Genomic DNA, 26,024 nt, shown 5'->3' on the forward strand with positions numbered 1-26,024 from the left:
GTCAACATAACTAAATCTTGTATTTAACTGAAAATGCCTAATTTCATGAGACCTTATGAGTGAGATTGCCAAAAATTTTGCAAGATCTGGTGATCTTACCAGATTTGAGCCAAACTTTGGGGCAAGTATGCACCATCCCACAAAGTCGTGCAAGTGGATGGTGGAGTTCGTGGACAGCTGTACAATGACTTTTAAGAAGTGCTGTTCATTTGCTCTAAATGGTCAAGATACCAGCAAATCAAAACTAGGCTTCCTAGGATTTTGCAGGTAGATTGTGTGGACTTAAGTGTACTGTATTACCAATTCTTTTGTGCTTTCTGACCTAGGGATCTCAACAGTGTCTCCATAATGCTTCTTTCCGTACTACTTTTTCAATCTTTCCTCTTGTTCCAAGCACAGTACTGCTGTTCAGCATCAGTACTCCAAGAGCCCCCCCCACTCACCCTGTTGCTGGATGACCTCATCATAGATTTTCATGTGCATGACAAGAGTGGTGCTGTTGCGCAACACGACTGCCTCAGATCCATCTTTCTTGTTGCAGGTGCCCATTTTTTCAGAGGCCTGGTCAGCCCACCACAACTTATCACCTAAGTGAGAAAGGGGAAGTATAAGCATTCCATGAAGAAACTCACCACGCCTACCACCCAGAAATTATCAAGTGAAAAGAACTCATCTTGCTTCCCACTTTACAAACTCAGACACATAAGTGATTATTACGGGCACTGCAATTCTTTTCACAAACTCAGAAATCCAGTAAACAAGTGTTTTATTGTTCCCATTTTACCAATGTGATCTTAGGGGAGAAAGCAGAGTGGGGTAAAGAGTGGGAGTAGAATGATTGTACCTTGGCCAGAAGATTGAAAAAAAGACTAGGGCACTTAATTACAAATAATCTAGTTGATTAATCAAAAGAAAGTTACAGGTAGTCCTCGGCTTTCTACAGCAACTGGGACTAGAATTGCCATTGCTAAGTGACATGGTTGTAAAGCGCAATGTCACATGACCGCATTGCTTAGCAACAGCAATCCCAGCAGTCCTGGTTGCCATTGTTAAGTGAGGACCACATGGGTCATTAAGCAAGGACCTCACATGACTGTGACTTCTGACTTCCTGCTGGCTTCTTCATTGACTTTGCTCGTGGGAAGCTGGCAGGGAACATAGGAAAAAGTGATCATGTGACTGTGGTTCACTGCAGAGTTGAGAGCGCCAGTTTGGTCTAGTGGTTAAGGTTCTGAGCTAGAAACCAGGAGTCCTTGAGTTTCTAGCCCAGAAACTAGACAGAAAGTGACTGGCCCAAGGTCACCCAGCTTTAGGCATGAAAGCTGGCTGCGTGACCTTGGGCTAGTCACTTTCTCTCAACCCAATTTGGTGCAGTATAGACTAATCTCCTCATGGTGCACCCCAGGCAATGTGACTTGCCATGGCTAAATAGTCTACACATCTGGCTGCTGGACTTCATAAGGATTTCCCAGCAAGAAAAAAGCAGCATGAACACCGAACTGCTATGCCATACAATTAAAAAACAACAACCCTGCAGAGTCATAATTGCAAGCTGGGCACTGAGTGCCTGGATCAAAATCACATGACTGCAGGGATGCTATGATGGTCAGAACTGTGAGTATTTGTTGCAAGTACCATTCATTCAGCACCGTCATAACTTTGAATGGTTACTGAATGAATGGTTGTAACTTGAGGACTATCTGTAATTAGTTGAAATAAGTGGCTAAAACAATATTTTGGGGAGATATATTTTATATACAGGTAGTCCTTGCTTACCAATGGCAATTGGGACTGGGAACTCCATTGCTAAGCATTGCGGTTGTAAAGTGCAATGTCACATGACTGCACTGACGTGTGACGGCAGTTCCATCAGTCCCAGTTGCCATTGTTAGGCAAATATCTCACAGTTGCAGTATCCCACGGTCATGGGATCACCAGGTGGGTAGTCAATCCTGGGAGGTGGCTAGCACCTTAAAGTAGTTCCCGTGTACTTATGAATTTAAATCAGAATTTTTAATGTTGCCATCCTAGATGCTATTTTATATTTGTATTTTTATTTAAGTTATCTTGTTTTTATTGTATCTTAATCTCTTTTTGGCTTTACTGTAAACCACCCAGAGTCCCTCTTTTGAGGGAGATGGGCAGTGAAGAAATCTGATTGATAGATAGATAGATAGATAGATAGATAGATAGATAGATAGATAGATAGATAGATAGATAGATAGATAGAAAGATAGATAGATAGATAGATAGATAGATAGATAGATAGATAGATAGATAGATAGATAGATAGATAAATTTGCGACCTCCTGCTGGCTTTCCCATGGGGCGCTGCAACATTGTAGTTGTGAGCCAGCTGCCAAGTATCCAAATCGCAATCATGTGATTGTGGGGACACTGTGAAGGCCACAACTACAAGGAATGGTCATAAGTCCACCTCATTCAGCACCACTGTAACTTCAAACAGTTGCTGAATGAGTGGTTGTTAAATGAGGGCTACCTGTACTCCGTAGCACTCTTTTTCTTATTAAATTTTCTTAACCTACTGTATATTAAAAATAATTTAAAAACTATGCTTCCTCTCTAAGAAAAATGCTTTTCAGTTGATTTTTATCAATCAAATGCAATTCATTTAGGCTCCCCGACCTTGTAATATTGAACTAGATCTGTTTTTGTTCTAACCCAGCAAGCCGCTTATTTTAATTTAAACATGGGCTATGCTGGCTAGGTTTGACAAGAATTAGAATTCAATAAAATCTTGAGGAGCAGGAATGCCTCATCTAACTTTTGTTATTTCATCTAGTTTATATGAGGACCAGCAGGTAAACGGGCTACAGATTAAACTAAGACCAGTTAAATATCAGTTTCCCAGTTTTGCTGTAGTTTTAGCTATAACTTGTTGATGGTTTCCTGGTTCTGGCATGGGATAGGAAATGTTCTATTGTCATACTTGTCTATGTAAAGTAACAAAAAGACTAAAGAGGTGCTTCCACACACATAATTATAAAATACAGGTATATTATAAAAATGCCATTTAAAAAAAAGCTTTAAGAATCATACTAGTTTGTGCTTGGATATTAAAAAGGAAAGGAATCTATCTTCTGTAGCACCATTTTTTTATTTTAAGTTATTTTAGGATTTTAATTTTTCATAAAATACCTTTTTTTCAGCAGACACTGAAACAGATAAAAGAATATAATCCCAAAAGAAGTTATCTGAATACTAACACAAAACATCCTAGATATATCTTTAATGTTTACAATTGGATATTATAATGAAAACTAGCATGGGGATTTAATTATGGAAATCACAGCCTCAATATGATACCTTTAGAAAAATAATGCAGTACTTCTGAATACAGCAGCAGACTACAGTATCTTTGAAACAGAAGCAAAACTTTAGGGAAAGAGATCTAGATTCTCTATTATAAACCACAAAAAATTCAATGTGAAAGAGCCCACAGAAATGAAAAATAATGCGATCTACTCTCCATGCATTGCAGCATGGAAAAGACCTTACACCATCCACTATCTCTTACCCATTATAGCCAATGCTGTGGCTTTGCGTAGCTGGTTCTTCATCGTCTCCAACACCTCCAAACCACTGCCATTGAAGTTGCATCTATTGATGGTGCTACTACCAGAGCTTATCCAGTACAGCTTGTTTTCTTTGTAGTCAATGGAGAGCCCTGACATGAAAAAATAATTTATTTTTATTTTAGCATGTACTCAAAAGAGTAAGTACACAGGAAAGGTTATACCTAAGCTTTACCATTGTTGCCTTAAAAAGTAACAGACCAATTGGAGGAAGGAGGTATCTGTCATTTCTGATTGTTAAACCATACAGTAGGTCACCTGCAGTGACAACATTATGGAAATGATGCAAATTACACCATTTGCATGAATTTTATGTCATTTCACATAGTGATGCTATTACACAAATGATGTAAACTACTTCCGTACCAACAGGCCCTTTTTGGTTTGTGAAGAGAAGGGTGCGGTTGCTTCCATCCATGTTGGCGACATTGATGTTGTCTCCGTCTGTCCAGTAGAGTTTCCTTTGAAACAGACACAAGGAACCAACATTCAATACTTTACCCTTTCCCACACTGGCTGATTACTCCCTGGAAATGCCCTTGCCTCCTGGGTTGCTTTACAATTTCAGAGTTCATCTGAAGAAAAGAACAGCTTAAAGTTGGGTGGCAGAGGACAAATCAAGCACCTCTCTCCTCCACACACTTTGTAAGGTGGAGAAAAGGTATATGCCAGTGCTTCTCAACCTCCACCAGCATGCTCCCAGAATTCTGGGAGTTGAAGTCCACCCATCTTAAAGTTTCTGAGGTTGAGAAACACTGGTATCTGCAAGAAGAGTGGCCTCTTCCCAAACTAAGAAGGGTTATTTTGCCTAATAGTATGTCATAAACTAGCTGGTACATTCACATTCATACACACACCCAGCCCTCATATACCTCAAGACAGTTTTTCACCCATGACAAGCACCTCTCTAAAAAGCTTCTTTATACCATTCAGAAACAGCATTTGTAACTCTGAAGGGAGTCATACTCTTGAACACGATTACTGCTATTCCTGTTGGCCTGAAGATAAAGGAAGAATGTCCCTTTTTCTAGATGCAATAGAGCTGGTTATGGGGCTTAGGCATCAAGTAAATCCACTTAGGCATGCCTGTTGGATTCATTCAGTAAATTCAAGCAGTGATTTCCCATACCCCAGCTTTGTTCTTAAAAAAGAACAAAAGAACAAAACAGAATGGTCAGGTCATATGTGTCTTGCAAGAGCTTAAAACAGAACAGAACAAGCAATACCTAGGAACTTCAGCACAACCTTACAGTACATAACATGCCAACGAAAGATCCCATTCAGAAAAAATTAGAAAGTTTAGAAAAATTTGAAAAACACCTAAGGAATGTTATACTGTCTTACTCTGGAATTATGGGGCATATGTTTCTTGCAGACAGAAAGGTCCTAGGGCTACAAACAGAATTATATTGCAGAAATAAGCCATATTTCTCATATTTTACCTTTTTTGGGGAGGTTAAACCCCACCCCCATCTCTAAAAGTGAGGAAAAAACATAGTAAGATAAAGAAAACCAAGCCCCTTTAAAATCCTGAGAAAGAGGCAGGGAAATTGCATAATTTCCTGATTTGGAAGCATCCATTCCAAGGTTCCCATTTAATTCCCTGTTCAGATAGTATATGAAACATGGAACATACAGAACAAAATGTTATGGTCATGAGGCTAAGTCTTGCACAACCTTGGGCTCATGAACCCTTCTCCTCTCTGATGCATTTACAACAAGCATGTAGGAAATTTTGGTTTCAGCTTTTAACATTTCCCAGGTAAACTGCTGTTAGTTGTAACTGTACTTTAGTGAAGTGAGCTATCATTAAACCTTGATTCATGGAGCTTGTTCAAATAACATGTAGTTAATAAATTCAGAAATAATACTAAAAGGCTAGCAACTGAAAAATGAAAGCTTCCAGTCTGTTTCTCAGAAGCTCCACCCTATTAACTTCTCCAGCATTCTTTGTCGTTGTAGACTCACCCTTTGAGAGGATGAACAACCAGACAATGAGGTTTGTCCAGTCCTTGAATCACAGCATTTTTAAAGGAGCCATCTAGCCGGGCAACATTAATTTGTTTCTTGTTGGCATCATAGCTGGTCCAGAAAAGATTCCTGGAGACCCAGTCCACAGCTAAGCCATGGGCGTTGGGCAAATCTGCAAGACAACAGAGTGAAGAATATACCTTTTTAATTGCTGTAAGCTGCCCAGAGTCATGTATTTGAGATGGGTGGCTATATAAATCAAATAAATAAATAAACAGGAATAGATGTGAAGCCCAGAAAGATATGAAGAAAGTTAGCACATGCTGCCAGAGGGGGCCATGCTGCCCACTTACTCCAAAGAAAAAAAGAAAAAAAAAAGGAAAACGTTAGGAGTTTTGTGAGGCGTGTGTGTTGGCATTTATACAGTCTCACTGAATCCCACAGTGATGGGGATTGTTGACTACAAAAGTAGCTGATCCCAAATGTAGCATGATGATGAACAACTGCAAGAAATTTAGGTTTGATGAAGATAAAAAGTAAAAGTTAAGTATTCTAATGCCTTTTAAAAAGCTGTGCATCAAATATTCTATTTTAAGTTAACAAAAGCCAAGCCAAAGAGCAGCACAAGGGTTGAGAAGCTCTGGAAGAGAGGACAATACAAGGAGTTCCCACCTGCAGAAACAACTGTTTCAACGCCTGTTCCATTGATGAATGCCCGCTTGATGGTTTGTGTGCGGACATCTGACCAGTAGATACGTTGTTCCAGAGCATCATAGTCAACTACAGTGACATTGTCAATGTCAGGCACAGTGAAGGAGTTAATGTAATTGTAATATGGGTTGTCTATGTCCACACCCCGGATCTCCATCTGGCGCGCATAGAGCAAGAACTTCTTAAATTCTGGAGATGGGGACAAAAGGCAGGAACGTGTGACGGAAACTCACTCTCATCAGGACTCCGCATGTATAAAGACTTTCCTAAAGCTGCAAGATTCCTAAGTCGGTTATTCATTAATGGGCAGACACATTAACAGGTACGTATCCAATCTATATTTGTTTCACAGGAGGTATTCTTATTAGTGTATCTATTCAGCAGTCCAGGTTCCGATTTGGAGAAGTTCCCAATCTATTATATACTTTCTAATTATAAGTGCGAAGTGCCGCTACCTATAACCCTTTCACTATCATTATTCGTAGCATTTTTTTTAGCAAATCCCATGCTCCATTTTAATTACTTCAACCTATTCATGATGGTTATTGCTTATTGGCTGAATTGACACAACACTCTTAACTCAGAAAGCCACTTACAGTCTAATCTTCCTAGTGGTTGTTTTGGCAGCAGACAAGTATAGTAATTAGATTAACAAAATCACCATTTGGGAAATACTCATTTCTCACTCACCTTCCTCTTGAGTTCTGTATGAGGACAGCACTGGCAAGCTTCGTGATAGGTATTTCTAGCCATTCCACCCCACCACCCACTACCCAATCAGGCAGGCAGCAGTGGACATGGAACAGAGAGAAGAAAACCAAGAGTGCTCAAACTCCATAAACTGTGTTACTAAGTAGTGCCATTTGCCATGCTGCTGTCTGTTTACATTTGGGAGCATGTTAAGTACGTGTGTAAAAGTTTCCAAAGCTTAGATTGAGGGTGAGTTTATTTTTTTCTCAATTGAGTCATTTCTAAATATTAGTACCTAAGCCTGCAGGGGTAGGTAATTAACCATTTTGGGGTTTCTGTTATGCAACTTATGAGAGAAGGGATTACTTTGGCTTAAAACTGCTCCTCCCTAGCCCTATAATTTAGAAGTACTCACAGCGCGCTAGTCTTGCTTATGACTAATTAAACGTACTATGGAAACCCAGCCTTTTAGAAACTGATACAGTAGGGTAAAGACATTGGTATACTGGATACATTTAGACACTAGATTCTCCTGCTTTTTGCTCTCATTCATTAAAAACCTGTGAACCATCCCAAACTAGAGTCTGGGAGATAGCGACAGCTAAAATAAATGGGAAAGATAGGGGCAGGAAGCAATAAAGCAGTATTATTGTCTCATATTATCTAACTTCAGGGGAGGAGCTCCTGATTTACCCTGGATCTCATTCACTCCCTTTACCATAGCACGTGGCATTGTCCTTATCCAGCTTCATCAGGTGGGGGCAAGCGCAGGAGTAGGTGCCATTGTAGTTGATGAGGCAGAGGTGGGAACAATGGCCTTTTCCTCCATTGGCCTCACAAGGATTGGGAGCTAGAAGAACAAAAAGGTTAAGGTAAGGCTGCATTCCTCTAGAGAGAATCACAACTCTGTTCTAAAGAAAGCAGAATGCATAGCTCCGCTTGGGGAGGGTCAGGGCACATATGGCATACAGCCCATGGCAAAAAGCCACTCTAGACTTCTGGGTTGTCCACCACTGCAGGGTTGCACTTCTGCTTTTCCTAGAGCCTTGAAAAGTGTAGGTGGGAAGGAAGAAAACGTAAGAGACAGACAAGGGGAAAAGCCAATCCTACAGTCTACAGAAGGATTTCCAATCATCAGAAAGTTGAATCTCTAACTGCAAGCAATTCATTTTGTGTTAACATTTTCATGTGTATCCATCTCATTTTTAATTGCTTGACACAGTCAGGCTTAAGTACACAGATGTAATTACTTTATATTCATTCCTTGTTGTCTTTTCAAGGTAATTCTCTTATTTTGCTGTCACACAACATCAGAACATAGGTTGGTAAGTCCTTGGAGTAGGTATGTATGTGAATATGTACCCATCCATCCATCCATCCATCCATTTATCCAGAGCCAAGTATAATAGTACCACCGTTGGAATAATTTTCTTCCCCTTCCAATTTAGGCAAGTTAGCCAGCAGGAATTTGCAAGATTTTTAGTGATCTGGATTAAGTGCACAAAACCTGACCAGGTGACGTATGCATTTTACCACCATATAAGGAGACCTTTACCGACTATGCCACACTTTAACAGAGAATTGCCTCTCGTAAGACACTGATTTCTGAAAAAGAATCTCTGCATGGCAATGGATCCAAGATAGAACTGTCCCAGAACAGTGTACCTAAATCCAAACTCTGCACCTCTACAGGGAGACCCAGGAATAAAAAGGAGAACTGCTTTAGTTTCTGCTCCTATGATCAAATAATTAATTCACTTCTCTCATCTAACTGAAAGATACAATCACAAAAGTTGGCAAATAGATGCCTGGAGGAGATCATACTCATTGGCAGAGCACATGCTTTGCCTACAGAGAGTCTCTTGTTAAATTCCTACCATCTCCAGGAAAGGAGCAACACCAGTTAAAGAGAAAAACAACTATTACATATAGTCAGTCTAGTTTTACCCAACTAGTTTCCACTGGCCATATCATCTGAGCACCAGTAGATATTACTGTTTCTTCCTGTATCCATTAGATGCAAAGTCTCTGGGGCTAGACCTAGCTACCTTAAGCACAGCTGTAGGTGATATAAACTTCTGGTGCCTTTGTTGACTTCACAGATTGAAATTTGATGCCATTCCCCCACTGCCCTTTTTCCCTTGTCATGGCTCACCTACAGGTTGGCGAGAGGGGTGATAGACCTGCAAATCAAAGGGCTGTGTGTTGGTTCGCTGCACGACAGTGACGTTGTGGCCTGTCCATTTGTTAGCCTTGGCCAGGGTATTGGTGCGCCAGTCAGTCCAGTACACCTCACCACCATACAAGGTGACAGCAAAGGGATGTGACAGATACTCATGCCCCCGCAGCACCTCAATGTGGCCTGTGCCATCATAGAGGGCAGAATAGATGGCATCTGACCTGTGGAAGAGTAAGACAGATCAACATGAAAACTCCAAGAATCAGGAAAAACAGATGAAAAGCAAGAGATGCAAGCTCAAAAGCTGGGTGTGAACATGTGAGTGCAGGTAGAACTGGTACAACAGGAAGATAACAAAACATACGGCTAAACAGAGACGAAGCAAGAAAGACATGAGAAACAAGGAAATACAAAGGGCAGAAGGCACAACATACTTATGAATGGAAAAATACAATGTGATCAAAGGCTTTTCTCTTCAGAAACCAATGTTAAGTACATCACTCCAGGAAAGCTAGCCAAAATACCTATTTTATATTGTCCTGGAGTCTATTAAAAGCATGCCAACTTTATTAGAGAACATACTGATTTACTTATTAGTTTCTTCTACAGCAAAAAAAGGCATTTAATATGCTAGCCAAATAATGTATTACTTACATACTCAAGGTTTTATTACATTAATATAGTGACTATAGTAATTATGCATACAGTTACTACGAGAGACAGAAAAGGGGAGGTTATTGTGTTCTTACAGCCTGCTCAGGGTAAAAGACTCAAGGGGATATTATAGCAAGAAAAAGGAGGCTCTCATCTCTTTCTCCTCAAATAAATAATAGCCCTGCAAAGTGCAACTGAGGTAGAATTACTCCCAACAGACAAAGAATGTTTCTAGCAGCGCAGGAAAAAATGCTTCCAGTTTTTCAATGTTTTGTGAGGAGCGGGGGGAAACACATCTTGGGCAAAGACACCATTCCCAACTGCAGCTCTGGTTGTCTGTATTACACTATGGCACTCTGGCATTATCACATTCAACACGTGATCTGTTGCTGAGTAGAATTACCTCTGAGGCTAATGCAAGAAGGAAGGAAGAAGTAGCAGCAGTAAGAGCACCAACATTTTGAAGTACCAACAATCAGCGGAAATAATAGCACCAAACCAGGATTCTTACAAAGGAAAAGATGTGACAATTTTAAGAGGATCTGAATTGGTTTCTCAATAAAAATATTTTTTATCCCACTGAAATGACTAATTTCTACCAGGAATCACACCCCCTGAATATTTGGTCACTGACTGCTCTGCACCTGGCATCAATCCACAGTATGCGCTTTTCCAGGTAGTCCACCGTGAGCCCATTCGGCCAGCCCCCTGAGCCTGTTTCCTTGTGAATGACGCGTCGGCCCTGGCCACTCATGGAAGCTGCCTCGATGCGGGGCAGGCTGGCATCCCAGTCTGTCCAGAAGAGAATCCTGGGGGGAAAAGTGGGCACACAGTGAGACAAGATGCCTCTTCAGCCATAGGAGCACAGCCTAAGTGGTCTCTGTAAATCTGCAATAGTCACTGTAAATCATTCACTCCTTGAGACACTAGACAGGGATTTGCTATCAATCCACTTTGCAACACTCCATAGCTGTTCTTATCTGAATGCATGCACAATTTTCCCATTATCAAGGCCTTATTTAAAAAAAAAACCCTGATGTGAAGATATCCCAGTGTTCTTCAGCAGTCTGCTTATGACTGATCCCATCGACCCCTTGTGAAAATCAGAGCAGGCCTAGAGAGGAGCAAGGAGCATCGCTCTACACGGGTAATATTTTTATGAAAGCAGAAATTTCTAGCAAGACCTCACTGCAGAGGGGATCTAGTTCAATTTCTGCTATTGAGGAATATGCAAACTCACCCTTATAAAGAAACCTTGATTCAGCGCCTATATGCTTTTAGAATTCTACTGGATACTGCACAAATAACGAAGAGAACACTGGGATATCTTTCTAGTAAGAACTAGAAACTTGCTTATAAATGAAACTTTAGCCATTCTGGATGCTAAATTCAGTGACCATGACTAGAATGCTGTGTTTTTGCCCATTTGGTTCAAATCCCAGAATAAATCCAGCCCCCTCCTAAGGATCCAAATATCTCATGAACATTTGGTTTACTGCTCCCTTCCAGGCAAATGTTGAATGCAGGTCAAGGGTTTGCTAATGGATTAAAAGATTAACATTGTTTACCAAAGTTCACATGGACAAACTATAGTGGCACCCAACCTTCCACTGTGTTTTTTAATCACTTCCTGCCCATAGATTTCTCCATTCCCTCCATTCAACTTCATACCCGCATCGTGGGTCTAAGGCAATGGCACGAGGGTGCTCGATATCCCCAGCCAATAAGGTACTCCTCATTGTTCCGTCTAGCTTAGCCACCTCAATTTGGTCCAGGTTGCTCTCCACCCAGTAGATGTTGCCAGCAATCCAGTCCACAGCAAGTCCTTCAGGAGTAGCTAGCCCATATTGTATCACCACCTCAAAGCTGGTTAGGGCTGTGAAAAAGATAGTTGGGAGAGAAGCCATCAGTAATTGTCCATACTACCCAGACAAGTTCCATTTCATGGTGAAAGCATCTTTCATAATTCTTTTCTGTGATCTAACCTCCCAGGATCTTCTCTCTCAATTAAGAATGGGCAAATGATGCCTCCGCATTCTGTAATAAAATTCTGAGATATCGTAATGGATGATACCAAATGCCATTGAGAGGACCAGTAGAACCATCAGAAACACTCTCACTTATTTAACTCATGGCCAACTACATCATGAAGCTATTCAGCCTCAAAATGTCCAGAATCCACATACCTAAATAATCAATTTCATTCCAGAAAGTCTGAAGGATAGTTGCTACCACCCTTTCTTAGACCTTAGAGTCTTAAGTATGGGCAGTAATTATCTAAGACAGAATTCTCCACCCGGAGTGCACTTTTATTTATTTATTTATTTTCTATCCCGCCTTTGTTATTTTTATAAATAACTCAAGGGGGCGAACATACCAAATACTCCTTCTTCCTCCTATTTTCCCCACAGCAACCACCCTGTGAGGTGAGTTGGGCTGCGAGAGAGGGACTGGCCCAAGGTCACCCAGCCAGCTTTCATGCCTAAGGCAGGACTAGAACTCTCAGTCTCCTGGTTTCTAGCCCAGTGCCTTATATGGACTCCCACTCCCAGAATTCTCACCTGTGACCATGTTGGCTAAGGAATTCTGAGAGTTCAAGCCCATACATCTAAGTGGTACCCAGACTGGGGAAAGATGATCTGGGATAGTGGAATTCAATGATTCCTTCAAGAAATATCTTAGTATATTTATTTACATTTTTATCATCGCCCATCTCCCCCCAAAGGAAGGACTCTGGGCAGAATATATTAACAATGAAGAGATTGTGGCACCTTAGGTATTAGTACATTTATTATGACATGTAAGTGTATTCCATTCTGAGAAAGAAAACATGCTTGCTAAATTGCTGGAGATATTAAAGCAGAAGACGTGTAGCTGAATTCATTCCAAAGAGCATACAGGAGAATTAGCTCAGGCATTTTCACCTTGTTACCTTTTCTTTCCATTGGGTGAAACAGGAATTCCTCCAAAATACCTGCTATCTTTTACTTAGATAGAGGCCATAGTTATGTACCACAACTCATAAATTTTGGTTATACTAGCAGTTAAGGGTTAAAACTAGATGTGCAGAAATCATGCAGCGTCTTGCAAATTTGTCCCGATCCTAATATGGTAACATCTCATTTCTGGCTTCATTTATAACTTTAATCTCTGGACAAGGTCAAAGGATTCCTAGTCTTAGGTATTAAAATAAAGATCTGTGGAAAGCTAAGTTCAATTTCATATTGGTTTACTGAAAGCAAGGGATCCTTGGCAAATGATGACAACAACAACAATCAAAATCTGAGTAACCCAAGAGGCTTCAAACATCATGGACTGTCTTCTGAAAATCCACAGCTAGATGAACAGGGGAAGGGGCAGAAAGTCCTAATGACTCCATGCAGTTGGGGCATTCTAGAGTCCACCCTGGTATCGTGCAATCCCTTGATCACTCAGGGCCCCATCATCAGCTCTGTTGAGGCATTAATCAGGTTAGGCCCTGTTTTTTGCTGAAGCAGCTGCTAGGCTGTAATTACCATTAGGAAAGCTCTGGGAATGCTAATTAACTCCAACATAATGATCAACATTTAAAAGAAAGAAGGTATCATTTAACAGGGGATTAAGCACTGCTGTTTCTGATGCTAGAAATGCAGAAGGGGAAGGATAGAACATCCTCAATGTAAACCAGTCTATCTCATCTCAAGCCCTCTTCACATTTCACCTTTTCCTGAAGGACTTACAGACCAAATTACAGGTAGTCCTTAGTTAATGATAATAACTGGGCCTGGGAACTCTGTTGCTAAGCGACGCAGTCGTAAAGCGCGACATCATATGACTGCACCAATTTAAGACAGCAGTTCCAGTTGCTGTCATTAAGCGAAGCCCGTGCAGTCGTTAAGTGCAACGTCACATGATGGCTATTTGCGACCTCCTGCTGGCTTCCTCATTGACTTTGCTTGTCAGAAGCTGTCAGTGAAGGTCACAAATCGTGATCATGTGACTGCAGGACACTGTGACGTCATAATTGCAAGTTGGTTGCCAAGCACCCAAATTGCAATCACATGACGATTTGGGTCATGTGATTGGCTGCAACTTCAAGGAGCAGACATAAGTCTCCTTGTTCAGAGCTGTTGTAACTTTAAATGGTTGCTGAATGAATGATTGTTAACCAAGAACTACCTGTACTGAAGTACTTAAAAGATAGCCATTCAGAAAAGAAGCGAGGGATCCCTTTGATCTTTCCTAAATACAAAAACACCTTCACTAAAACATGGGACCCAGGCTCATGACTCACACCCATGAAATATTTAGGGTTCATAACAAAAGGTCAGAATAACTACTCCATGGATAGTTTAGCCCTGCACAGGGTTACAGCAAGGGTGGTGATAGTCACTAGCATCTACTACTTTCCTGTCAATGGAACCTGGAAGGAACGTCTCCTGGGGAATTTTACAAAGCACTTATTATAACTGAGACAATCCTTAGATGAGGTTTTGTGGAGGTTATCAACAATCACTTCAAAGAAATTTAAAGATAACATTGGCCGGATCCTGCTTTTCCGAGAAGCCCAGTGAAGAGGGTCCTGCAGCTGCCATATTCTTAGCCACACTTGTCTGCTTTATTTGAGGGCAATGTCTCATTGAAATTGATTGAAACTGAAGGCCTGCTGCGCTGTGAGTTAACTGGCTGTCAATTACCACACACAGATTAGAAATGCTAATCTAATCATCCCCAAGAGCATTTGTTCTTCATTACTGGAGCTCAGTCTGCTATCTATTTTTTAGCCTTCCAGAAGACAGCAAAGAGCTTTCTGTTATACTGTTATACTGTACGAAGCTGGCAATTGTTCATAAAGTGAAGGTTTGGCATTGGATTTCTAATACCACAGCTTACTTAACTGACAGTAAGCTCTCAGTGGAAGCACGCTGACCACAAATGGGGCAACAGTCCAGCCATCACCCCAGAACTGGGCTCAAGATTTTGTTTTTAATCCTGCTTAAGCAGAGGCTACATTTGCACAGTGCTGATTGACCAGCCCCTATGTCAGTCAAAACAAATGTCTATTCCTCATTTCCCAAGCAAAGCTATACCCAGCATTATCTGGGTGGTTTTAGGTCAGCCACAAAGGAAGGACTTGTTCCCCTCCATCTCTGAGATAAAGCTTAGCGAAGTACTGAGCCCTGGCCTTTATGTCAGCTGTAAAGCAAATTTCTGTACCTCCTCAATTTCCCAGTGCATGGCTATGCAGAGTACTAAGAGGCTCAACCCCTCTGTTAGCCACAAAGTTGTCTTCTTCTGAATTGACTTCAGTCTTTAAAAAGAAATGGGGACAAGGACTTTAAAAAAACAAAATAAAATGCTGAACAACACCTATGCCAAATGGTTGAAAATAAACCACAAAATGAAACCAAGGAGGCAAACTGTCAGAAGTAGTGGGGTGGGGAGTTGTTGTTGCCGTTATTATTAGATTTATCCCACCTATTTTTATTGGTGGGAGGGAGGAACACTCATTGTTTGTTCTGGACTAAGGCACTCATGGAGCATATCTCAATGGTCTCAACTTGTCTGAACTATGACGGAAGAATTGATACAGCTCAGTCTTTTCCCTGCTCAACAGAGAGATGAGGAAGCTGTTCCTTCTCTTCCTCATGCTCTGTGAGCCACATTAAGAGACAGGGCCCAATATCCAGAACTGACTCTGATGAGGCAAGATGTGCCCACTTCCCACCAGCATACTCGAGGGATGCTCAAAGGAGAGACCACCACCTACAAGGCAGTCACTTTATCCTCGCTTTCCTGCTGGAAAAGATGCCGCCCCACTAATACAGGGAATACTTTTTGATTGCTATATACATTCTCTCTCCAAAAGCAGTTTTTTTCAGATAGGTGATTATCTTTACAAACACCCACGTGGATTAGGGGACAGCCAATCTGAAGCTGAAAAACTGTCAGTGCAAAAGGGTTTAAATCGCCTCTGTTGCCGCTTCAGTCAAAACAGTGCCTTCATCAAGCTTCTTTTCTTTCAATAAAAATGGTGTCAAAGCTTTGTTATTTTCATTTTTTAATTTGCAATTAAAATAAAAATAAATAGACCAATTATGACAATGAACTGCAGAGAACTTTACTAACAATGAAGTAATTCATCAGCTGTGTCAGAAAGGAAGCAAATAAGTACAAAAGCTTTTATTTAAAAGCACAGTAGTCCTGAAAAGTTTCAGTAATGTTTAACCAACTCCAATGGCCCTGTTATTTTGTATTTTAGTTATTTGTATATTTTTGATTGCCACCAATCATTCTTAAAGTCAGATCAGACAATGGAAAGAGTTACAACAATATAAACTAGATCACTGACAACAGCAGAAGAAACTTATGGACAATTAATTCCTTTATCATGATTCCAGCTGTGAATAAAAATTAGAGGAGCAAGCCAAGAGATGTACTGTCCTGGTAAGAATGGGCTGCGAGTAGAGTACATTTTAAAAAGTATCAGCTTTCTGGGGGGGAAAAAAAAGACTTTGAAAAAGCTTGTACCATTCTGCAGTAGCCATCACATCTGTGTGTGAGAGTGTGTGTGCCTTCAAGTCAGTCTTGATCTTGGTGACTGCCTGGATAGTTTCATGCAGTTTTCTTTTTAACATTTTTGGAAATGGTTTGCCATTGTCTTTTTCCTAGGTCTGAGAGTGAGTGACTGGCCCAAAGCCACCATGTACTCACCTCCATTCTCATGTAATTTCCCCCGGTATATCTTGTCTTCTACCACATCTGTCCAATAGAGGGAGCTCTGATTCAGATGAAAGTCCAAGGCAATGGTGTTTCGCAAGCCTGGCACTAAGACACTGTAATCTCCCTTGTGTAAGTCAATGCGCCGGATCTCATGGCGATTGGAGAAGATGATGAAAGGCTTAAACGGGTCTAAAAATTGAAAGAGGGATGTTATTACTGCTACTATTACATTTTCATGATCTTCAAACCCAGGAGCATCTCCTGAGAGGGCTCCTGTTGCAAAGATTTTAACCTGAAAATAGGTTTGGAACAAATAAGCCTTCGATCTTCTGAGTTTTAAAACTATTTTTCCCTTTCCAATTCTATTCATCTCTGTTCAGGGCTGGGACTTTAATGAAGATAATCACTGTCATAAATCATTATAAATTATTAGTAACAATCACCAAAATATGAACAAGGGCTCATTATCCTACTACTTAGTACCATGTCACAAGGTAGTGTATGAACGATGATTCCCATAGGCAAATGTCCAAAGCTCTAGCATGGGCCTCCCCTTCTTCATGCAAGAGGGAATAAATGCCACGCTGCAACTGAACAACATGCATCTTTTCAAAATCCCCCCTCTTCCAGCCTTCCCTGGAGCACTGGGAACAGAGCTGCCTTTATTTTGCCTGCCAGCGGCAACATGGCAGAATGCGGCAAGTCCCCAAAGGACAGGAACACTGCTGTGTTTCTTGACTGCCGGAAAACACCAAGCTGGACTTCCCCCCCATTTTTGGTCCCTTTTCCATTCAGTTTTTCAAAAAGGCAAGGACCTTAGACTGACCTATTACTCTTCTCACATACAAAGCAGATTCAAGGGACCTAGCCTACTCTCCGTCCACCCAGATCTGCATTCATCATTAAAATTCTGGCTTTGCTATTGTTTCAGAGCATGTGCTGGCTGGGGAATTCTGGGAGTTGAAGTCCACACAGCTTAAAGTTGCCAAGGTTGAGAAACCCTGTTCCAGAGGGATGAATGGGTGTGTCTGTGGGACAGGCAGGAAGATTGATATCCTGCAGGAAGAGCCCCAGTGGGCTCCATGTTGTCCTCTACCCTTTTCTTCTGAGGACGGCTTCACAGAAAGCTTTTCTTCATAGTGTTCTTCTTACACTTTGAGCCACATCCTGGATGCAGTCCTTGTCTACCCCTCAGGTTTGGAATCAGCATCAAGAAAGTGAGTTCTTCATTAAAGCAAACCTTTTCAGTTCATCACATTCTTTCCCATAAGGTCTCAGTGAATCATCTAAGGAACACAGTCTACTCTTGCGAAAGCACCCCCAGCCCAGTTTCACAAGCACTTCATTCTAAACCTAAGAAGAACAGCAGAAGAATCGCTGTGAACTCCCCAGCCTCTCATGTGAAGTGACGTGTTTGGGAACAAACCCAAAGTTCCTCGCAACGCTTCTTCAGACCTCCCACATAATTCTGCAGGGAAAGGAGCATCGAAAGGAATTTTCTTTCCGATGCCCGAAGGCAGATGTTTAGCAGTTACTTGCTAGGAGGAGAGTATTTTGATGGAGAGAAACAAAGGACGGTATGTCTTCCTCAACTCCAGAAAGAGTTGCGTGTCCAAACTGACCGGAGAGCTGGTAGGAATGCTCCCTAAAGCCATCTTCCTCTAGGTTAAGGGACAATGCCACATACCACAGGAGAATGATTGTGTGCGAATGTTCTTTTTAAAATGTACTTGTAAAAACGTCAAGTGTGATTCCAATAAGCAGATATTTAAAAGCATCTGATTACACAGACAAAACTATCAAAAAGCCAAGACTGGCTTCATTTCCAAGACGCTAAGAGCACACTCAAACCCACCTGTCATTTAATATATGAAAGGTTCTCCCAATTAACCTATATTTACTAACTTAATATACTGTACATTATAGGCCCACTTCTTCACAGAGTTTGAAAATCTGGCATCTGTTGCCCATGCCTCTCAATGAATCCAAAACATTTGTTCTGAAACAGACAAACCTGACTGTGTACTTACCCAGACTGCGGCAGCTCTCACCATCAGACTCCAGCATCCATCCTTCATAGCAAGAGCATTTCACATTGTACTTGACCTGCTCACACTTTTGACTACACTTGAGATGCTTGGCACAGTAGCTCTGGATCTGGCAGGTCTTGTTGTCAACACCAAGCTCCATGCCTAGCGGGCATGAGCAGGCAATGCCCTCACCTGGTGCGACCGTACAGTTGTGGCTGCAGCCCCCGTTGTTCAAAGAGCAAAGATCTGGATGAGATCAGAAACAGCACAGAGAGTGACTGGGAGAAATTCAGCTACAGGCTCCAGTTGTCCACAAACAATCGCCAAACAAGCTCCCCGCCATTGAAAAGGAAAAGAACTTTTGGATCCAATCTCTCAGTCCTCCAATTAATTCACTAATGTCTCTTGATTCCCCGTACAAAAGCAAGTCAGCTGAATTTTACTAACGTGATGATGAGACAGCATCCTCTACTATACATTTGCAAGTAGGAGACTAACTAAAAAACTGTGGCCCAGAAGAGTGCAGTGCTAGGAACAGCCAAGATCCTGCACAGAACCCTCAGACTCCCAGGCAGGTAGAGGACCGGAGGTTGAGGAAGACACACACCACCCATAGGGGTGAGAAGGGAATTCATATAGATATATAGATATATAGATAACATATAACATATAACACATACACACACACGCACCAGCTTCCCTCCCCCAAAAACTACATTTATTATTTCCTTTCTAACACTATTCAATCTATTTCTGTCCACCATAATAAAAATACAATTATAAAAACATATAAATTGTCTACTTTTATAATTAATAATACTATAACAATCTTAACCCGATTAAACCTAAAACCAAACAATTATTATTATACCTTATAGATACCTTGTAAGCCTTAAAGATCAAACTGACCTTAAAAAGGAACCAGTAAATCTTAATCCAAATCATTAGAAAGAAATGAAATCATAAAAACCTCATTGTCAATCCAATTAAGCATTCTTAATTTTTTTTACCCCACTTCAAAATGGATCAAGACATTTACATATCTCCATTTTACACACAAGGCATTTTTCATACAGAAATCAAACAACCCAACTGCCCCCCCTTAAAAACTCAGAGTTCTTGGTCTTGAACTTTCTTAAACTGTGTAATGTCCAAGCAATTCACTCAGGAGTGAACAGTCTACTAGCAAGGGTTATCTGTCTCTGTGTTTGCCTCATTTCCTCAAATGAATTAAAATACCACTTGTATCTATTTATGCTCATGCATTAGACATAAACAAGGAAAACGAGGCCAATCCAACATTTACATCTTCTGCAATACATTTTTGAAGCAATCACTTTTCACAGCCCAGATGAACAAGGTGTCCTCATCTTAGTAAAACCAGAGGTTAAATTCTCAACAGTCTTTAAAACATAAAAAGGCCTGCAGCTGTATTCACTAGGAATCCTGGGAGCTATTCTACCAAGTTAGTGAGAAGGCAGCAGGTTGGAAAAGATCATCCTAGAGAAAAGACAACATTGACAAAGACAGAAAAATTCGTTCCTTGCCTGACACTCACCGCACAGTTGCCCTTCATCAGACCCGTCCCCACAGTCATCATTCCCATCACACAACTTCTCAGGAGGGAGACAGATGGATGTTGTATTGGCACAAGTGTGGGAGGGTGGCTTGCACACCAAAGACTCACAATTCTCTTCATCAGAATTGTCCTCACAATCATTGTCTCCATCGCATACCCAAGCTTTGCTGATACACCGTGCTGGAAATAAATGGAGGCAAAATTAAGAAACCACTTAAGCTTTTTAATAACATTCCTACAAAACACAAGTGGGGAAGGTGGAGAGAGAAAATTTGTTCCCCTATTTTTCCAGGAATTTCCTCTAAATGTATACTGGGGAGGGGAGGCAGTGCCTTGTTCTCCTTTTGAGGATCTCCCCCCACCTTTTTTTTTTTTTACTGTGTATTGCTCAATAAGACTCCTTTAATTCACAATGCAGTAATCAGGAAATCAGAGAAGGAGAGAATAAAACAAAAGCAAAAGCTCAAGAGCAGATCTAGCTGTAACCTTCACAATTTCTCCAACAGCAATGTATTGTTTTATTACACCCTATTTCTCCCTGCTTTTGAGAAAGACAAGTGCACTGAGGAAGCCTCTCAAAGCCACAGAATTCTGTTTCTCTGGATTGGCAAGAGATCCAAGGGCCAAAGAATATGCAAGATCTTATACACCAGCTGTTGTTCGACCTGCATTGCACATTACAAAGAAGTCAACTAAACTATGATTTTTGTATGCCAAGTGACCTATATGGTGTGCATATTTGTGTATGCACACAATCACTCTTGTTCATGTACAGTATTGTAGCAATTATGATGATATAAAACAATGTAAACTGAGGAGTACATGGACCACTGCTAGACCATTTATTTAAAGCTGAGAAATATTTAGCTCCTTGTGATTCACTATTTAGCAGACTGGAACAGAAGACCCAGGCATACTTATTCCTCTAATAGCAAAAAAAGTGGGAACGGAGGAAAAATCTCTTGGGTGTGGGCAGATATTGCTTTTATTTAGATCTTCGTCATTCACAAGTGGGACAATAAGATCCAATGCCCATGCAAATTACTATGAGCCACACAAACAGCTGGGGCCAAGTGTATTTCAGTTTACTACATTTTTATCTCACCTTTCCTTTAATAAAAGGTTGCTACCATAATAAATTTGTGTGAGCAAAAATGGTTGAAAGATGATGACAGGCCCATTATACTGGATAATACAGAACTTCTCCATCACAATCCAGCACCCAGAAGGTGCCATCTGTGACAATCTTAGATGATACCTGGGGAGCCTCAACAGTACATAAATGTTCATATTAATAATTAAAAAGTACCCAAATCTGTAAGATTTCAATGTTTTTTTGCATGAAATCTGCTGCAGTTTGAGATGCCAATGCTGAAATCCTATGATATGTTGCTATTCCCCCATGATATTGCTTTTAATTTAGATTTTCTGATGCTCATACCAGCACACACAAATGGCCCCTGTCTGAAAAGGCTGCTAATCATTACACCACACTTACTTTTCAGAAGTGCTGGTTACAACTGAATTTTTATATTAGAGCTGTCTAGATGTGCACAATAAACCAATTGCATTTTCCGTCTCATCTCTACAATGCAATGCAATTTACCAGAATCCTTGCAGCCAAACTTCACATTTGGATCACAGACATGGGTAACACCCTCACAGTTCTTCTCATCACTAGAGTCCATGCAGTCAGTGTCACCATCACAATGCCAGCGCATGGGAATGCAGAGTGCATCCAGTCGGCACTGGAACTCATCTGTATGGCAGCCTCCAGGTGGGCGGGTAGCTACGGATGGAATAAATGAGATAGTATGTTAATAGGTCAGTACTGGTGACTAGGTCTGGATACTATCAAGGTACTGTTAAGTGGACAAGGAGAAAACCTAGCATGACATATCAGGGTAGAGATGCTCTATCAACCTCAAATGGGTTTTCAGGCATGCCACTGTATATTAATTTTCACCGTCTTCTGTACTCATGTAGGATGGCACACATTAGATCTGGTTTTTATGTGATTTGAAGGTGTGCAACATTAGCATCTGTCCTTTATTATGTTCAAATTATATTCTGATTGTCATGGTAGTACCTCCATCCTCCATAAGAAAGATGGATCTGTTAGATTGATCTGCCCCAGATGCTAAATAGATCCTTTGGTTTCCAGAGGGTGTTTGGGAGTTTTCCCAAGGCCACCCTAGGCAGTCCTACTGAAGTTTTAGTCACACCCTGGAATATAGAGGCAGCTGTAGCCCTGGATAGGACTGAGCCTGAGCAGCCTCTCCCTGTTCACTTATCCAGAACTGATCCAAGGAATTCTTGGAAGTGAAACCACAGAGGAGGCACCTGGACCATCACTGGTAAAAGACAAGGAACAAATCAGACTGAACATTGGTGAGGGTTTAAGTTAGAACCTACATCGTGGCAATATGAATAGTGAAACAGCAATGTTTATCTACTTTTACTGCGTATGTTATTATGTTTAGTTTTTAATCTTACTATTCTGGACATCTGTACGCCACACAGAATCAGACAAGATTTGAGCCTGCACTTTGAGATCAGTCTTAAATGCTCACTTCAGCAGCTGACTTCTATAATCTGTAGACTGGTCGGTCTTAAGGCAGGGCCTGTAGACCCTTCGTTATGGAATTGCTTCCCAGGAAAAAATGCAGTCCCTTAGTTGCAGCATTTAAAAAAGGCTTTCAAAATCTACCTGTTTCAAATAATGTTTAATTTACATGTTTTATTCACCATGCTGACAGCTTCATGTGGCGCAGAGTGGTAGGCGGCAGTATTGCAACCGAAACTCTCCCCACGACCTGAGTTCGATCCCAGCAGAAGACAGATTCTCAGGTAGCCAGCTCACGCCGACTCAGCCTTCCATCCTTCCCAGGGTGATAAAACGAGTACCCAGCTTGCTGGGGAAGGTGATGACTGGGGAAGGCAATGGCAAACCACCCCGCTATAGTCTGCCAAGAAAACGTCATGAAAGCGGCATCCCCCCAAAGGGTCAGACATGGCTCGGTGCTTGCACAGGGGACATTTCATCTTTTTCACATTCACCATGCTGAGGTTTTATTAGTGCTCTGTTCTTGTGGCTCTTGAAATAGTTTTTATACTTGATGAATTGTATATTATTATATATTACTAATTTTATTAAAAATTATTTTCAACTTTGCGTTTTCGGTGAAAGTCCCAAAGCAGTTTCTGATAAAATAACAACATATAACACAACCTTAATGTTATTTTAATGAATCACTGGGAGTTGGGTGACATATAAATTTAAATTGTTGTTGTTGTATGAGTAATCTATAGTTAGGTTCATAGTCTAAGACCAGTGGAAACTTAGTAATTCAAGTCCTAACCAAGGACCTAAGAATTATTAAGATAGTGTCTAAGAACGATTGGCATAACAACGGATTTTTTTCCATAGGTGTTCAACTTCAATCTGCAAGTCCTGATATTTTATAATTTTTCCAATTCTTTTTCCTCAATCCTAGTATCACCTGGTATAGCAGTATCAATGAGCCAGGCTTTCTTCTTTTCAAAAGCTGTTGTATCAGGCATGTTACGAACCAGATGCCCGTCTGTTTGGATCTTAAAGTCCCATAAGATCTTAACCCGCTCATTTTCTAAAAACTTCTCAATCTGATGGCCCTAGCAGTTTTTACTACATTCAAATCCAAACCTCTGGCAAAGTTTCCAATTTATAGTTGTGGCAACTCTGCGAAATTGTTTTATAATGTGTCTTATATTGAAATGTTATTGTGTATTTATCGTTTTATATTGTAAACCGCCCAGAATTCCTCCGCTCGGAGATGGGTGGTGACAAATTTGACAAATAAATAAATAAACTTGGTCATGACACTGCTTGTAGCCAGTTTATGAAATTTTACTGCAGCCACTGATCAAATGGTCAGTTGTTCCATCCTTTTCACAACATTTGCTGTTGTTCGTTACATGTTGAATTTTCGCCTTCCTGCAATTAGTTGGCAAAGCTTGTTCTTGAGCCACTACAATAAAGCCTTCAGTTTCTTTCGTTAACACTCCTGATCTTAACCAACTCCATGTGGGGCTTTTATCGGCTTTTCCTTCTATATCCGTATTGACCATGAATTGGCTTGTTCTTCCAATTAACAAATTGTTTTTCAGTTGTTTCTTTTCTATACTCAGCCTTCACCTTTGCTGTTTTCAAGAGCTTTCCTTGATTGGCTTCCTTCAGCAAGGGTTCTTGGCTTTTCTTAATGCAGTCATTCAGGCCATGCTTTTCTTCCTCCACAGTTTGTTTTGTCGTCGCCGTCATCTTCATCCACAACAATGTGAAATCACAGCTGCCTGTTCCTTAGCTGATGTTGGCCTTCATTCACATCAAGTTCTTCCCAAGAACCTAGGATGTCATCATGTATTGGGGTAGTATATGTATGGATCTAAGCAATGTGGCCTTTTGTAATGGACAGATGGAAATTTTGTCAATGAGCAGATTTTCTAAGTGCCATCCAAGGTTTTTTGGTACGGCACTCAGTGTGCCATTATTATTATTATTATTATTATTATTACTATTATTATTATTATTATTATGTTCAGTAATGGAGATTTTTTAATTTATTTATAAAATTTCTATCGCCACCCATCTCCCCCCCAAGGAGGGACTCTGGGCAGTTTACAATAAAAATCTGAGTCCAGATTGATGTTTTTACATGTTATATCCTGTCTTTCATTTGGGAACTCATGGCTGGTACACTGTGTTCCCTCCTCCTATTTTATCTCACAATTTATGATAGGCTGGGTTGAAAGAGAATGACTAACCCATGTCTGGAACTTGGGTCTCCCAGGTGCTAGCACAACAGTTTTACCACTACATGACGTCATATTTCTAACAAAGAGGTTTGTTGTTTATTCGTTTAGTCGCTTCCGACTCTTCGTGACTTCATGGACCAGCCCATGCCAGAGCTTCCTGTTGGTCATCAACACCCCCAGCTCCCCCAGGGATGAGTCCATCACCTCTAGAATATCATCCATCCACCTTGCCCTTGGTTGGCCCCTCTTTCTTTTGCCCTCCACTCTCCCTAGCATCAGCATCTTCTCCAGGGTGTCCGGTCTTCTCATTATGTGGCCAAAGTATTTCAGTTTTGCCTTTAATATCATTCCCTCAAGTGAGCAGTCTGGCTTTATTTCCTGGAGGATGGACTGGTTTGATCTTCTTGCAGTCCAAGGCACTCTCAGAATTTTCCTCCAACACCACAGTTCAAAAGCATCTATCTTTCTTCTCTCAGCCTTCCTTATGGTCCAGTTCTCGCAGCCGTATGTTACTATGGGGAACACCATTGCTTTAACTATGTGGACCTTTGTTGTCAGTGTGATGTCTCTGCTCTTAACTATTTTATCGAGATTGGTCATTGCTCTTCTCCCAAGGATTAAGCATCTTCTGATTTCCTGACTGCAGTCAGCATCTGCAGTAATCTTCGCACCTAGAAATACAAAGTCTTTCACTGCCTCTACATTTTCTCCCTCTATTTGCCAGTTATCAATCAAGCTGGTTGCCATAATCTTGGTTTTTTTGAAGTTTAGCTGCAAGCCAGCTTTTGCACTTTCTCCTTTCACCTTCATCATAAGGCTCCTCAGTTCCTCTTCGCTTTCAGCCATCAAAGTGGTATCATCTGCATATCTGAGATTGTTAATGTTTCTTCCAGCGATTTTAACTCCAGCCTTGGATTCCTCAAGCCCTGCACGTCGCATGATGTGTTCTGCGTACAAGTTGAATAGGTAGGGTGAGAGTATACAGCCCTGCCGTACTCCTTTCCCAATCTTAAACCAGTCCGTTGTTCTTACTGTTGCTACTTGGTCGTTATACAGATTCTTCAGGAGGCATACAAGAGGACTTGGTATCCCCATACCACTAAGAACTTGCCACAATT

At 41.0% G+C, this 26,024-nt stretch overlaps 1 protein-coding gene across 2 annotated transcripts in view; it reads right to left on the minus strand.

Moving 5' to 3' along the window:
- The window catches only part of LRP1 (LDL receptor related protein 1), a 320,650-nt gene that overhangs the window by 75,722 nt on the left and 218,904 nt on the right, over positions 1-26,024 (minus strand). For both annotated transcript variants that reach the window (XM_063293930.1, XM_063293929.1), the window contains exons 22-34: positions 21,719-21,901; positions 20,092-20,292; positions 18,534-18,779; positions 16,495-16,692; positions 11,473-11,677; positions 10,446-10,610; positions 9,124-9,368; positions 7,687-7,818; positions 6,240-6,467; positions 5,565-5,739; positions 3,963-4,057; positions 3,539-3,688; positions 444-587 (exon numbers count right to left, since the gene is read on the minus strand). In XM_063293930.1, coding sequence (XP_063150000.1) covers positions 444-587; positions 3,539-3,688; positions 3,963-4,057; positions 5,565-5,739; positions 6,240-6,467; positions 7,687-7,818; positions 9,124-9,368; positions 10,446-10,610; positions 11,473-11,677; positions 16,495-16,692; positions 18,534-18,779; positions 20,092-20,292; positions 21,719-21,901 — 2,367 coding nt within the window. The remainder of the gene's footprint in view (positions 1-443; positions 588-3,538; positions 3,689-3,962; positions 4,058-5,564; positions 5,740-6,239; positions 6,468-7,686; positions 7,819-9,123; positions 9,369-10,445; positions 10,611-11,472; positions 11,678-16,494; positions 16,693-18,533; positions 18,780-20,091; positions 20,293-21,718; positions 21,902-26,024) is intronic.

This window comes from Candoia aspera, chromosome 2 (genome assembly GCF_035149785.1).
Source record: "Candoia aspera isolate rCanAsp1 chromosome 2, rCanAsp1.hap2, whole genome shotgun sequence".
In the NCBI taxonomy this organism is placed as follows: Eukaryota; Metazoa; Chordata; class Lepidosauria; order Squamata; family Boidae; genus Candoia; species Candoia aspera.